Source organism: Ranitomeya imitator, chromosome 5 (genome assembly GCF_032444005.1).
Source record: "Ranitomeya imitator isolate aRanImi1 chromosome 5, aRanImi1.pri, whole genome shotgun sequence".
Lineage (NCBI taxonomy): Eukaryota > Metazoa > Chordata > Amphibia > Anura > Dendrobatidae > Ranitomeya > Ranitomeya imitator.
The window spans coordinates 712325122-712341417 of record NC_091286.1 but is presented as its reverse complement, the minus strand read 5'-3'; the positions used below and the strand labels follow the sequence as shown (position 1 = coordinate 712341417).

At 44.9% G+C, this 16296-nt stretch overlaps 1 protein-coding gene and 1 non-coding gene across 2 annotated transcripts in view; one reads left to right on the top strand and one right to left on the bottom strand.

Annotated features, from left to right (window-relative positions):
- The window catches only part of LOC138638940 (zinc finger protein 665-like), a 61001-nt gene that overhangs the window by 39960 nt on the left and 4745 nt on the right, over window positions 1–16296 (bottom strand). Inside the window, exon 2 of the mRNA XM_069728699.1 lies at window positions 4735–4887. Within this exon, the coding sequence (XP_069584800.1) occupies window positions 4735–4812 (78 nt within the window). The 5' untranslated portion in view covers window positions 4813–4887. The remainder of the gene's footprint in view (window positions 1–4734; window positions 4888–16296) is intronic.
- Window positions 13056–13127, top strand: TRNAG-CCC (transfer RNA glycine (anticodon CCC)). The gene has a single exon. It is a non-coding gene; the product is annotated as a tRNA-Gly (tRNA).

Here is a 16296-nt window from a genome sequence, read left to right as displayed (position 1 = left end):
TATCTGTCCCAGAATTTTTTTTTCGTGATTACTATTTCGCGTTCCTCCGGGGATGTTATAGACTTTCAAACAGGCTCTGTCTAGAGCGTATTTAGCGGGGCTTGATAGAAGAGCTTGGCTGTCACCAATCCTGACGGCGGGAGAGACTTGTACTCTTTTTACATAGAGGGCCGCGTTCACGATATGAACCTTAAACTGTTCCTGTTCGGCTGTCATAAGGCAAAACGCATCCTTATTTCTTGATAACTTGATCTTGAGATCTATTCCGATCAAAATGAGTTTCGGTTGATTAAAAATGTCACCGAAGATCGGTTCCACGAGTTCCACAGGCCTTGAGAGACGGGTTGCGTGGGGTCTGCGTGCGAACCCTTGATTTTGATTATCACCGTCGAGTACGGTGGCCTGATGATGTCCGGCCATATCTTTATAGAATAACCCTGCTGTAAATTGCGATCTCAATGCTTGCGGGCTGTAGTTTAAAAGCTTTTCAATGTAGGCGCGGTAACTATAAAGGTTATCAGATTGTGAAATCAAACGGTCCCCCAGAGTAATGTCCACTTGATTGAAAAGTGTGGCTATGGGGTAATAAGGCCCATACGCGTGCCGGCCGTGAGAGCCAGGCCATCCTGTCTCAGGATACGGCACTGGACGTTCAAGAGTGTATTATTCAAGTCGTAATAATATTCCCCGCTTCCCGATATGAAAAATTCCAGGGGTGTGTTATCGGCTAGAGCGGCTATCGGTTGCACCTCGACAAAAAATGAGTTTTCGACGCTAGTCTGCGTGGGAGGCACGGTAAAGATATCCAGTTCGCTTTTAGCGCACTATTGACGCATCGTGAATAAATGCCATGATCGGTTATTAGAAGAGGTCACTCGTGAGGCGTCTTGCGGGTTTCTGACAAAAGCGCGATTTACGTTGAGCGGTGTTATTCATGAGGTTCGGCGGGATTCGTGATGAGCGGCGTCTTTTCGTTCGCGGTAAAGTGTTTCGTTCTCTTATTCTTTTACGTGATTTTGTGGCTACGTAGTCACCCTCTTGATTGTTTTTAGCGTCGCGATTCAGTCTGTCCACTACGGCCGTAGACATACTAGTGAACACGTCTTTAGCTATGTTTCTTACGGCCGTTTTCACATGCGGTTTGACTAGTTCTAGGCCTTTTCCGAAAAGCGGGACGGTTCTTCTAAAAAGACTTCTAAACAGCCCGCTGAGGCCAGCGCCGTGCATGTATTAAGCACCGCGGAACCCCTCTAAGCCGTGACCCGCTTGAGCTTCATAGTACCGTGCGTACAAAGAGGGATCGCTGTAAACTCTTTGAGATATCACTTTACTGTGGCGTCGTCTTGCGAGGCCTAGAATGTAATCGCACTATACACTTTCCGTATCTAAATTTAACAGGCGTACCCTGGTCCGACATGACTAACGTTTATGGAGTCAAAGTTTTGTTTGCACAGCGGTATGTAATCGGGAAGCGAGTAGCGCACCGTGACAATATCATTATCATCGCCGCTAACTTCTACGGCTCGTAACAGTTGAACGTAGCTGTCCCCCACAAGCTGATGTTGAATTATATCAGTGTATACAAAAAGCGAATAAAAACCAGGCTTTGAATTGGGGTAAAAGCGGCGATTCCACAGCATTAAAGCAACGGGGGAACCATCGACGGCCTGTAGGCCGAAAATAAATTTTAGCTTAGTACCCAGAGCAAACTGTATAGGGGCTGGGTCGGGCAGGATCACCTCTCGACGTAGATCATCATACTGTATTCTGAAGGCCGGCGTGGATAAATTGAGCGCTTCTATTCGGGCATTGACTGTGGCAACCAGCTTATGAATGTTCGGGTAAAAGCCTAATTTCACGTGATAATGTTCTAACGGATCGTTGGGTTTAGCCACGTAGAAGTTCCCTTCAAAAGACTCAAACGTGTTCCACGTGTGGGGGTACTGTATTTCCGTTAACGCCACTTCATAAGCGCCTGAAAGATGAACGGCCTTCGCTAACTTGGTGTTGTAACACAAAATGGTATTTTCAGGGTAGATTTGTAGTTCGTCTTCATAAAAAGATCCTTCTATGCTTTCACCGCTCAAATCGCTTAATGCGTAGCGAGGTTTTCTGAATCGTGTATTTACGGACGAGACGACGAAAATTTCACACGTGTAGGTTTGCTCATAACCCTTTGAACCAATCCGGACGTGATCCCCCGGTTTTAATAGAGGTTGAAATCTTTTCACGTGGAGACGTCTTGATAAGCGCGGCGCCATACGGTCAAGGAGTTAGTTTTCGTGACGGAGGCCGGAATACACTTTATAGTGCGATGATAAGCGTTATTGTAAGAGCGCACTATATCAGATAATACGTCTATATATCTAAACGTGTCATTAGCCGTTAAATAGCGCCACATACACTCTTTCAACGTGCGATTAAATCTTTCCACGACCGCAGCTTTCACCGCATTATTCGTAAAGAACTGGTGTACGTTATAGTCTTTCCAAAGCGTAGTGACAGGTTTATTCATAAATTCTTTCCCGCGATCCGTTTGTGGTTTTTGCGGGTTACGGCACTCGCTTTTAAAAATCATCTCAAAAGCTTTTGCAAGTTCCTTACCGGTCTTGGTCCACAGTCCAACAACCCAGACATATTTGGATAGCACGTCTATGACCGTTAAAATATATTTTAAACCGTCGTTATCGCTCGCGTAGTCATTCATGCAAACGAGATCAGCCTGCCAGAGACTGTCCACATTGCTAACTATGATCCGATTTCTAATAAATCGTTTTCTTACGGCTTTGTGTAGAGAATACGCTTCTTGCTCGCTAAGCCACTCTGCGACATCCATTCTACGCACGACATCTTTCTTAACGGAATTATACAGACGTTGTACACCTTCGTAGGAACCGGGTCTCTTTGCTGTATAATAATCCTTGTGCAACAGAGCGTCGACGTTAGGCATTTTGAAAACAAAAAGGTATCAGCTTTAGATTAATCCCTTAATGAACTAACAACTTTTCATTATAACCGCTTATCGCAGCGGCGTCACAAAATGTCTACTGCAAAATTGCTAACGGTGTGTTTAATTCCCTAGATCATAATTTTTATTATTATTATGGTCTGTATAATGTTTATTTAATACTGAATCCATGATTATCTAATGATACTTGTTTTAAGCCCGTGGACTGCAAAAACAAATAGGACAGTGGTTTTACGACTGTACAGTATAATCAGTAGGACTATATCCTGAGGGTAAGAACATTATCTAGTCACATCAGTCAATGCAAATTATAGTTATACGTGGTAAAACCGGTAATGGCTTGACTTTTTCCAGACCTAGGTTACAATTTTTTTTGCATCAAAAACTGCTCATGTGACATAGTCAGCCGTGCATATACATATACCGGTACTGGCTCTTCAGTCAGATTATCAGAACACTCAGGCTGAAGAGGTGACAAGATATTGAACACCGTCAATGTGAGTATCTGTTAGCGTATCACGGGCTGTATAATGTTTATTGAATACTGAATGTCAGATAATAATAGAAATATAGAAGAGTTTACCTCTCCACTCAGCAGATAATAATAGAAATATAGAAGAGTTTACCTCTCCACTCAGCAGATAATAGAAATATAGAAGAGTTTACCTCTCCACTCAGCAGATAATAATAGAAATATAGAAGAGTTTACCTCTCCACTCAGCAGATAATAGAAATATAGAAGAGTTTACCTCTCCACTCAGCAGATAATAATAGAAATATAGAAGAGTTTACCTCTCCACTCAGCAGATAATAATAGAAATATAGAAGAGTTTACCTCTCCGCTCAGCAGATAGTAGAAATATAGAAGAGTTTACCTCTCCACTCAGCAGATAATAATAGAAATATAGAAGAGTTTACCTCTCCACTCAGCAGATATTAGAAATATAGAAGAGTTTACCTCTCCACTCAGCATATAATAATAGAAATATAGAAGAGTTTACCTCTCCGCTCAGCAGATAATAATAGAAATATAGAAGAGTTTACCTCTCCACTCAGGAGATAATAATAGAAATATAGAAGAGTTTACCTCTCCACTCAGGAGATAATAATAGAAATATAGAAGAGTTTACCTCTCCACTCAGCAGATAATAGAAATATAGAAGAGTTTACCTCTCCACTCAGCAGATAATAATAGAAATATAGAAGAGTTTACCTCTCCACTCAGCAGATAATAATAGAAATATAGAAGAGTTTACCTCTCCACTCAGCAGATAATAATAGAAATATAGAAGAGTTTACCTCTCCACTCAGCAGATAATAATAGAAATATAGAAGAGTTTACCTCTCCGCTCAGCAGATAATAATAGAAATATAGAAGAGTTTACCTCTCCACTCAGCAGATAATAGAAATATAGAAGAGTTTACCTCTCCACTCAGCAGATAATAATAGAAATATAGAAGAGTTTACCTCTCCGCTCAGCAGATAATAATAGAAATATAGAAGAGTTTACCTCTCCACTCAGCAGATAATAGATATATAGAAGAGTTTACCTCTCCACTCAGCAGATAATAATAGAAATATAGAAGAGTTTACCTCTCCGCTCAGCAGATAATAATAGAAATATAGAAGAGTTTACCTCTCCGCTCAGCAGATAATAATAGAAATATAGAAGAGTTTACCTCTCCGTTCAGCAGATAATAATAGAAATATAGAAGAGTTTACCTCTCCACTCAGCAGATAATAATAGTAATATAGAAGAGTTTACCTCTCCGCTCAGCAGGGAGATGATCTCTAAGGTGAAGTCTATGATACTTCTAGAAATGTTGTTCTCGTCTTCGTCCATGTCTGGTTCGTCATTCGGGGATAAATCTTGGTGGTGTGAATGGATCTGGTTCTTCGGTGTCTTTATGACAGGAGGCTGTAAATCATACAAGGACATCGTCAGTCACATACAGATCTGATCTCATTGCACAGTGACATTCACAGATTATTAATAGGTATTTTACACCTGTCCATCAGGTGAGACTTTCCACCTGTGAGGACCAGGCTTGTGCTTTCCACCATCCTATAAAGACATCTGAAGCCTCGGTTCCTTATGGCCTTCATGAATATAGGAGGTCCGTGTAGAAGATTAGGGGTCTCTAATATGATGGCACATAGCAGAATCCGTACCTGTATAACTAGTAAAGTCTCTCCCTGTATCTGCGCGGCTCCGTCACATCCCTCAGTCTTTGCCTCTAGAGAACCTGTCCACTTGGAGAACGCTATTTCTACCATTTTAGGGGTGAACTGTGGGTGAATAAGGAGACATTGCTGCTCAGTTGTTTTACTGAAAGTAAATTAAGCTATTTCCTCCCCTGAGATTTCCCGTCCTCGGTCCCAGGTACGTGCACGGTGCGGCTTCATCTGAAGATGCGCCTATTCGGGCACTTGGCCACTCTCTTCATATTCCCCTGTAGCGGTGGGATATGGGGTCATATGAACTCGAACCTGGGAACTTTTCAGAATATTTTCCCACGCTCGAGTTCATATGAGTTCATCCAGCAGAGGGCGCATCACCGCGACTCGCGGAAACTACAGGACATTCTCCTGCATTCCATTCATTCACCAAGTTTTACAGTAAGGAGCACAGCTGCATTAGCAGAGCTCCTGGGTGTAAAATGATTTAACCCCTTCAGATGGATTTACAGCGTGGGACAAGACTGAACAACGGAAGGTATGGAATATTGTTGTTTGTTTTGTTTAACTTTGTTTCAGGTGACAAGGGTCTTCAGGTGGATTAAGAGTATAATAAAATATTAAAACATCCTGTGTCTTTATTTCATTAAAATACTTTATAATAATGAGTGTGTGTGTGTGTGTGTGTTTTAACCATTTCATACTATTGGATTAATAATGGATAGGTGTCATAATTGACGCCTCTCATTAATCTGGCTTAATGTCACCTTACAATAGCAAGGTGACATTAACCCTTCATTACCCCATATCCCACCGCTATACAGGAATGGGAAGAGAGTGGCCAAGTGCCAGAATAGGCGCATCTTCCAGATGTGCCTTTTCTGGGGTGGCTGGGGGCAGATGTTTTTAGCCAGGGGGGGGGCAATAACCGTGGACCCTCTCCAGGCTATTAATATCTGCCCTCAGTCACTGGCTTTACTACTCTGGCGGAGAAAATTGTGCGGGAGCCCACGCCAATTTTTTCTGCGATTTAACCCTTTAATTTAATAGCTAGAGCCCCCAAATTTGACACACATACACTTCTTACATTACTAAAGAGGAATATGTAATAAAAGAAGGGATATGAGATGGTTTACTGTATGTAACCATGTCTCATATCATGTTGGGTTTGGGAAGGAGATAGCAAAAGCCGACAATTGAATTACAGGCTTTTCTGCTATCTAGAAAGATATATATATATATATACACACACACAATGTGTCTCACTGATATATATATATATATATATATCCCTATACTATGTGTACACATTTATTTTAGCCATTCTATTCTATTCTGTCAGTGTATACCCCAGAGAGTGTCGCCGGCCCACCGTCAGGACACGCAAAAAAAACTCTTCATCTCTTAGGGACAGGAAAACACTGGGGATTGAGGGAAGGGGAGGGCTATTTAAACCTCTTGTTTCCTGTCCCTAATTAGGATGGGGAGGCAACCTACTGTGTGCTGTCATGGAGGAGATTAGAGAAAACAAGGATTCTTGGTGGAGCAACACCTTCTCATTCTTTAATCCCACCAATTTGTTCAAGGGTATAGGTGGGAGTCTGATGGGCATTCTGCAAGGCATCTGTTACACTAGTCACAACTCACGGACAGGCCGAGAGACAGAGAAGTCAGATGTTCCGGGGTCAGTACCAAGAGAGCACGTAGTAAACTAAGGCGTAAGTCAGGTCTCAGTCCAGGGTCAGAATACCAGAGAAATTGTGGATCTGCAAAGGGGCAATAAACGGGTAGTCAGAACACGGTCCAAAGATCAGGCAGCAGTAGATCAGAACTCACAGCACAGGAATTAGGCAGACACCAGAGAACATAAGCTTTGGACTGGCGGTGATCTGGGCCAGACAGCTCATCTAAATAGCAGGGCAATTACCAAGAACAGGGAGCACCCGGACAAATCTCAGGTAGGTCAACTGATCTGTCAATCAAAGCACTGACAGCTCAGCACAGGATAGGACGACAGAGCTGTCCATCACTGAGTCCCAGACACTGAGCAGAGGAATCGTGACAGTACTGCTCCTCTGTAAAGGAAGGCCACCAGGTCCCAAGGACACCTACGAAGAAAAGCTCCTACCAAATAATCAGCCTTCACCAACCCAGGATCTCTCCTTGGGTCCGTATTCATTCCAATGAAAAAGATATTGGAGGGAATTTCGGACCCTTCGAGAATCCACGAGCCTCTGCACCTCGTACTCCAAACCTCCATCAGAGACTGGAGGAAGAGGTGAAGTGACAGACAACCCAGAAGGAACAAACTTCTTTAACAGAGATCTGTGAACACATTGGGGACATGAAGGGACTGCGGAAGCTTTAATGTAAAGGCAACTGGATTTACATTCTCCAGAATCTCGTACGGTACTACAAAGGTACTTTTAGCCTAATATTCTTGGACGATAACTAAACTTTATCACCAACTTTGAAAGTGGTACCCGCCGAATGTTTCCTATCGGCCTTACGCTTTTTACTAAACTGAGCCACGCACAAGTTTCTGAATGGTCACCTCCACTCCAAGGCATCCAGAACTCACCCTAGAGAATTCACCAAAATGAGGATGAAAACCATAATTACAAAAGAAAGGAGAGGTTCCAGTGGACTGATTGACCCGACTGTTAAAAGGTGCACTCAGCAAGAGGCAAAAATGAGGACCAGTCCTCCTGCTGAGCTGAGCCTCCTATATCTCCTATACATAGAACAACTCGGCACAGAGAGCGACAACCCTGGCACACGCTGCAAACACGTTTCCTGCAGCGGTGCTCCAGGTGCGCCGAATGTCTGTGGAGAAAATCTAATCTGCCTGAAGATTTCATCCATTATAAGTTCATGCTAAAAACATACAAACTCTGCCCTTCACCTCTCCTAACAAACCTATTTCAACACCCTCATCACCTCACTGTCCAATAACCTTAAACGTCTCTTTGACACTTTCCAGTCCCTACTCAAACCAAGAGTGCAGGCCCCAACCACGGATCTCCGCGCTGACAACCTGCTAATTACTTGAAAGAAAAAATTGACCACATTCGACAGGAAATCATCTCCCAATCTCTTCATACCATGCACTGTCCTCCCTCTCCCACTGCATCTAGTTCACTCTCTGATTTTGAACCAATCACAAAAGAAGTAATTGGGCTCCTTGCATCTTCTCGCCCTAGTACTTGCACCAGTGACCCCATTCCGTCACACGTCCTCCAGTCCCTTTCCCCGGCTGTCATTTCTCGCCTAACAAAAATATTCAACCTTTCTCTCTCTTCCTGTATTTTTCCATCCTCATTAAAGCATGCCATCATGGGGTTTGTCTCTATGTAAAGTCTTGTCTAAAGTCCACTTTAAGGGAGGATATTAGCGAAGGGAATGAGGATGTCGAGTCCATATGGGTCGAAATTCATGGAGGGAAAAATGGTAACAAAATTCTCATTGGGGTCTGTTACAAACCCCCAAATATAACAGAAACCATGGAAAGTCTACTTCTAAAGCAGATAGATGAAGCTGCAACCCATAATGAGGTCCTGGTTATGGGGGACTTTAACTACCCGGATATTAACTGGGAAACAGAAACCTGTGAAACCCATAAAGGCAACAGGTTTCTGCTAATAACCAAGAAAAATTATCTTTCACAATTGGTGCAGAATACAACCAGAGGAGCAGCACTTTTAGACCTAATACTATCTAATAGACCTGACAGAATAACAAATCTGCAGGTGGTCGGGCATCTAGGAAATAGCGACCACAATATTGTACAGTTTCACCTGTCTTTCACTAGGGGGACTTGTCAGGGAGTCACAAAAACACTGAACTTTAGGAAGGCAAAGTTTGACCAGCTTAGAGATGCTCTTAATCTGGTAGACTGGGACAATATCCTCAGAAATGAGAATACAGATAATAAATGGGAAATGTTTAAGAACATCCTAAATAGGCAGTGTAAGCGGTTTATACCTTGTGGGAATAAAAGGACTAGAAATAGGAAAAACCCAATGTGGCTAAACAAAGAAGTAAGACAGGCAATTAACAGTAAAAAGAAAGCATTTGCACTACTAAAGCAGGATGGCACCATTGAAGCTCTAAAAAAACTATAGGGAGAAAAATACTTTATCTAAAAAAACTAATTAAAGCTGCCAAAAAGGAAACAGAGAAGCACATTGCTAAGGAGAGTAAAACTAATCCCAAACTGTTCTTCAACTATATCAATAGTAAAAGAATAAAAACTGAAAATGTAGGCCCCTTAAAAAATAGTGAGGAAAGAATGGTTGTAGATGACGAGGAAAAAGCTAACATATTAAACACCTTCTTCTCCACGGTATTCACGGTGGAAAATGAAATGCTAGGTGAAATCCCAATCAACAATGAAAACCCTATATTAAGGGTCACCAATCTAACCCAAGAAGAGGTGCGAAACCGGCTAAATAAGATTAAAATAGATAAATCTCCGGGTCCGGATGGCATACACCCACGAGTACTAAGAGAACTAAGTAATGTAATAGATAAACCATTATTTCTTATTTTTAGGGACTCTATAGCGACAGGGTCTGTTCCGCAGGACTGGCGCATAGCAAATGTGGTGCCAATATTCAAAAAGGGCTCTAAAAGTGAACCTGGAAATTATAGGCCAGTAAGTCTAACCTCTATTGTTGGTAAAATATTTGAAGGGTTTCTGAGGGATGTTATTCTGGATTATATCAATGAGAATAACTGTTTAACTCCATATCAGCATGGGTTTATGAGAAATCGCTCCTGTCAAACCAATCTAATAAGTTTTTATGAAGACGTAAGCTATAGGCTGGACCACGGTGAGTCATTGGACGTGGTATATCTCGATTTTTCCAAAGCGTTTGATACCGTGCCGCACAAGAGGTTGGTACACAAAATGAGAATGCTTGGTCTGGGGGAAATTGTGTGTAAATGGGTTAGTAACTGGCTTAGTGATAGAAAGCAGAGGGTGGTTATAAATGGTATAGTCTCTAACTGGGTCGCTGTGACCAGTGGGGTACCGCAGGGGTCGGTATTGGGACCTGTTCTCTTCAACATATTCATTAATGATCTGGTAGAAGGTTTACACAGTAAAATATTGATATTTGCAGATGATACAAAACTATGTAAAGCAGTTAATACAAGAGAAGATAGTATTCTGCTACAGATGGATCTGGATAAGTTGGAAACTTGGGGTGAAAGGTGGCAGATGAGGTTTAACAATGATAAATGTAAGGTTATACACATGGGAAGAGGGAATCAATATCACCATTACACACTGAACAGGAAACCACTGGGTAAATCTGACAGGGAGAAGGACTTGGGGATCCTAGTTAATGATAAACTTACCTGGAGCAGCCAGTGCCAGGCAGCAGCTGCCAAGGCAAACAGGATCATGGGGTGCATTAAAAGAGGTCTGGATACACATGATGAGAGCATTATACTGCCTCTGTACAAATCCCTAGTTAGACCGCACATGGAGTACGGTGTCCAGTTTTGGGCACCGGTGCTCAGGAAGGATATAATGGAACTAGAGAGAGTACAAAGGAGGGCAACAAAATTAATAAAGGGGATGGGAGAACTACAATACCCAGATAGATTAGCGAAATTAGGATTATTTAGTCTAGAAAAAAGACGACTGAGGGGCGATCTAATAACCATGTATAAGTATATAAGGGGACAATACAAATATCTCGCTGAGGATCTGTTTATACCAAGGAAGGTGACGGGCACAAGGGGGCATTCTTTGCGTCTGGAGGAGAGAAGGTTTTTCCACCAACATAGAAGAGGATTCTTTACTGTTAGGGCAGTGAGAATCTGGAATTGCTTGCCTGAGGAGGTTGTGATGGCGAACTCAGTCGAGGGGTTCAAGAGAGGCCTGGATGTCTTCCTGGATCAGAACAATATTGCATCATACAATTATTAGGTTCTGTAGAAGGACGTAGATCTGGGGATTTATTATGATGGAATATAGGCTGAACTGGATGGACAAATGTCTTTTTTCGGCCTTACTAACTATGTTACTATGTTACTATCATACATCCATTACTTAAAAAACCATCCCTCGATCAAAACTGTACCGCTAATTATAGACCTGTCTCTAATCTTCCCTTCATCTCTAAACTCCTCGAACGCCTGGTCCACTCCCGTCTTACCCGCTATGTCTCATAACTCTCTTCTCGACCCTCTTCAATCTGATTTCCGCTCTTTACACTCTACTGAAACTGCCCTCACTAAAGTCTGTAATGACCTAGTAACAGCTAAATCTAACGGTCACTATTCCATGCGAATTCTCTTGGATCTCTCCGCAGCATTCGATACTGTGGATCACCAGCTCCTCCTCACTATGCTCCGCTCCATCGGCCTCAAGGACACCGTTCTCTCCTGGTTCTCCTCCTATCTCTCTGACCGCTCCTTCACTGTATCTTTTGCTGGTTCCTCCTCCTCTCACCTTCCCCTTACTGTTGGGGTCCCTCAAGGATCGGTTCTAGGCCCCCTCCTCTTCTCTTTGTATACTGCCCCTATTGGACAAGCAATCAATAGATTTGGTTTCCAGTACCATCTCTATGCTGACGACACTTAATTATACACCTCTTCTCCTGTTATCACGCCGACCTTTTTAGAAAATTCCAGTGATTGTCTTACAACTGTCTCTAACATCATGTCCTCCCTCTATCTGAAACTGAACCTGTCAAAAACTGAACTCCTCGTGTTCTCTTCCTCTACTAACCTACCTTTGCCTGACATTGCCATCTCCGTGTGTGGTTCCACCGTTACTCCCCAGCATCATGCCCGCTGTCTGGGGATCGCTCTTTATTCAGATTTTTCATTCACCCCCCCCCACATCTGATCACATGCTCACTCAGGTCATCTACACCTAAAAAACATCTCTAGAATTCGACCTTTTCTTACTTTCGACTCTGCAAAAACTCTAAGGGTACGTGCTCACGGTCAGGAACTCCTGCGGTTTTGACGCTGCGTATTATGCAGAATCAAAACTGCAGCGGACAGATGTTACAGCATAGTGGATGGGATTTCTAGGGATCTTATGTCCACTATGGGTGTATGTGCACCAGCGGATCACCCGCAGAAACTGACATGTGGGGCGTCTTTCAGGACCGCTACATGTCAATTTCATGTCCATAACAGAAATTAAGTCAATAGAATGTATTGAAGGCAGCGAATCCACACTGGTCAGTGAACGAGGCGAAAATATGCTGCATCCAAAATGCTGCTACTTCCTGATCGTGGGCACATAGCCTCACTATCGCTCTTATTCATTCTAGTCTGGACTATTGTAACTCTCTACTAATCGGCCTCCCTCTTACTAAACTTTCCCCCTCCAATCTGTCCTGAATATAGCAGCCAGGATCCTATTCCTCACCAACCGTTACACCGATGCCTCTACCTTGTGCCAGTCATTACACTGGTTACCCATCCACTCAAGAATCCAGTACAAAACTACTACCCTCATCCACAAAGCACTCCATGGCACTACTAATAGGCTCATGCGTTGGTGGTATAGTGGTGAGCATAGCTGCTTCCCAAGAAGTTGACCCGTGTTCGATTACCGGCCAATGCAATAACGAAGTATTTTATGGGCGGCACGGTTGTGCAGTGGTTAGCACTGCAGCCTTGCAGCGCTGGAGTCCTGGGTTCTAATCCCACCCAGGACAACATCTGCAAAGAGTTTGTATGCTCTCTCCGTGTTTGCGTGGGTTTCCTCCGGGCACTCCGGTTTCCTCCCACATTCCAAAGACATACTAATAGCGAATTTAGATTGTGAGCCCCATCGGGGACAGTGATGAGAATGTGTGCAAAATGTAAAGCGCTGCGGAATATGTTAGTGCTATATAAAAATAAATATTATTAAAGATTATTATCAGGGCTCATGTATTGGTGGTATAGTGGTGAGCATAGCTGCTTCCCAAGCTGTTGACCCGGGTTCGATTCCCGGCCAATGCAACAATGAAGGATTTGTTTATTGTATCATACAATTATTAGGTTCTGTAGAAGGACGTAGATCTGGGGATTTATTATGATGGAATATAGGCTGAACTGGATGGACAAATGTCTTTTTTCGGCCTTACTAACTATGTTACTATGTTACTATGTTAATCCCATCACCATTGTTTACCTTATCTTGATGTTGGACTGAAGGACCCTGGGTAATTCTAAAAATAGCTTACATGCCTTGGGTATGAAAAGACTCAGAGATCACATCCTGGGAGTCTGAAGTAACACAGAGCTACCAGCCGGACATTCTGCAAACCACACTACAGACAAGAGAAAGGACTGCAGCCAATTCATCATGGCACCATCACGAGGGACACTGATCTATGATTCTATAGGAAACAACCTAGGGTTTTTTGGCTCCGGTTGGAAGGACACAGATCTGATCCAGTGACCATCTCTGCACCATGGATATGTTTGGAGAAAGCCAGGGTTGGGACCCGCTGGTCGCCTGGTTCCATGGAGATGGTCCGATAAGACAGGTGGTGACGCTCGTGTCAACTGGCTTTGGACCTTGTATGGACTCTATGGACAGTTCTTGGTCATCTCCCTATGCTTGTCGTTACCCCTTCTCTGTGTGTATATCACAGGTGGAATAGCGACCCTGGGAGCTCTGACATGTCATACTGGAAATACGTGGAGACGCAGTGATATTTTATATGCGCCCATGTAATCAAGGCATTCCAGCCATGTTGGGATTGTTTTGTTTGCTATTGTGTGCTGTGGTTCAATAAAGTATTGCCACACTGTTTTACCTTAACCCTGTGTTGTCTGTGTAGTGTATTACCCACTGGGAGATAGAGCGGGCGTTCAGAGGTATGAGCCGTGGTCCATGCAGTCTTGCTAAAGACAGCCGGGCCAGCGGACGAGAGCACCCACTGACCCCGTTTCTCCGTAACATACAACACCCTACATCTCCTCCCTCATCTCAGTCTACCACCCTACCCGTCCTCTCCATGTCTCAGCACCACCCTACATCTCCTCCCTCATATCAGTCTACCACCGTGCCAGTCCTCTCCACAGTACAGCACCACCCTACACCTCCTCCCTCGTCTCAGTCTACCACCCTACCCGTCCTCTCCACAGTACAGCACCACCCTACATCTCCTCCCTCATCTCAGTCTACCACCCTACCAGTCCTCTCCACAGTACAGCACCACCCTACATCTCCTCCCTCGTTTCAGTCTACCACCTTACCTATCCTCTCCACAGTTCAGAATCATCCTACATCTCCTCCCTCGTCTCAGTCTACCACCCTTCCTGTGCCCTCCGTTCTGCTAATGACCTAAGAATAACTCCCTCAATAATCAGAACCTCCCACTCTCGTCTCCAGGGAGGTTGTACCGGGAGACAATACCCGGAAAATCGCAAAAGGAATGGTTGAGGGAAAGACAGCTGGTCGTCCCGCACTAATTCAGGAGTTGTTACGGATTGCCCATGAGATCCTGCTTGCTGGACACTTGGGGATCAGCAAAACTAAGGCCCGGCTGTCTCAACACTTCTATAGGCCCAAGATGGGGACAGATGTGACAAACTACTGCCGCTCCTGTGTCACCTGTCAAAGAGTGGGGAAGGCGGGGCCTGCTCGTAAGGCTCCCCTGATCCCTTTGCCAGTGATAGAGGAGCCTTTTCAGAGAATTGCGGTGGACATTGTGGGCCCGCTGGCCGTCCCCAGCAGCTCTGGAAAGCAATACATCCTTACTGTGGTAGACTACGCTACCCGGTACCCAGAGGCAGTAGCTCTGTCGTCAACTAGGGCAGATAAGGTGGCGGATGCCCTGTTGGCCATCTTTTCACGTGTAGGATTTCCCAGGGAGATGCTTACTGATCAAGGGACCCAATTTATGTCTCGCCTAATGGAGGCTCTCTGTAAGAGAATGCAGGTGAAGCACCTGGTATCGAGTGCGTATCACCCACAGACCAATGGCCTGGGTGAACGCTTCAATTGTACCCTTAAACAGATGCTACGCATGCTGGTTGAGACTCAAGGACGCGACTGGGAGCGGTACCTCCCACACCTGCTGTTCGCTTACCGAGAGGTTCCGCAGACCTCGACGGGGTTCTCCCCCTTTGAGCTCCTGTACGGCAGGCGAGTCCGGGGACCCCTTGGGCTGGTAAGAGAATCCTGGGAAGAGGAGCCGAACCCTTCTGAAGTGTCCATAGTGGAGTATGTCATGCGCTTCCGTGACAAGATGCAGACCTTGATGCAGTTGGTGCAGGACAACATGACGCAGGCTCAGGCTGACCAGAAGCACTGGTACGACCAGAACGCCTGGGAGCGGACCTACCACATGGGTCAAAAGGTGTGGGTGCTGGTCCCCGTACCAACAGATAAGCTTCAGGCAGCCTGGGAGGGCCCGTACGTCGTCCACCAACAGCTCAACCTGGTCACCTACGTGGTCACGCTTGACCACGCTCGGGGTAGGCGAAAGGCCTTTCATGTCAACATGATGAAGGCTCATCACGAACGTGAACCTTTCGTCCTACCGGTCTGCAGCTTGCCCGAAGATGGGGAGGAAGACACCCTCCTGGACATGCTGGCCCAAGCCAAGGCCGGGGGGTACATCGAGGACGTGGAGGTAAGCGCCTCGTTAACTGAACCCCAGCGGTCGCAGTTGCGGACTACGCTGGAACCCTTCCGGGTCGTGTTCTCCAACCGACCTGGGAGGACTCAGCAGTCCACCAGGTGGACACCGGGAATCACGCCCCACTACGGCGAACACCCTATCGAATCTCTGACCAGGTGCAGCAGACTATGCGCCAAGAGATCGATGAGATGTTACAGCTGGGGGTGATTCGACGGTAAAAGAGCGTCCAGACGAGACAAGGGGGCGGTCCGACCATCTGAGACAGACAAGTCCAATGTCCAGAGGAGACAAAGGGGCGGTCCCAACGTGTGGGGACAGACAGATCCAATCTCCAGAGGAGACAAAGGGGCGGTCCCAACGTGTGGGGACAGACAGATCCAATCTCCAGAGGAGACAAGGGGGTGGTCCCTCCGTGTGAGGACAGACAGGACCTTCATCAGTTACGTACTGGTAGTAGGAGAACTGGAGAGAATGACAGCGGAGTCATAAAGGGCAGAGCATAGTCTGCGTCTGGTAATACGCAGTAAGGCTGC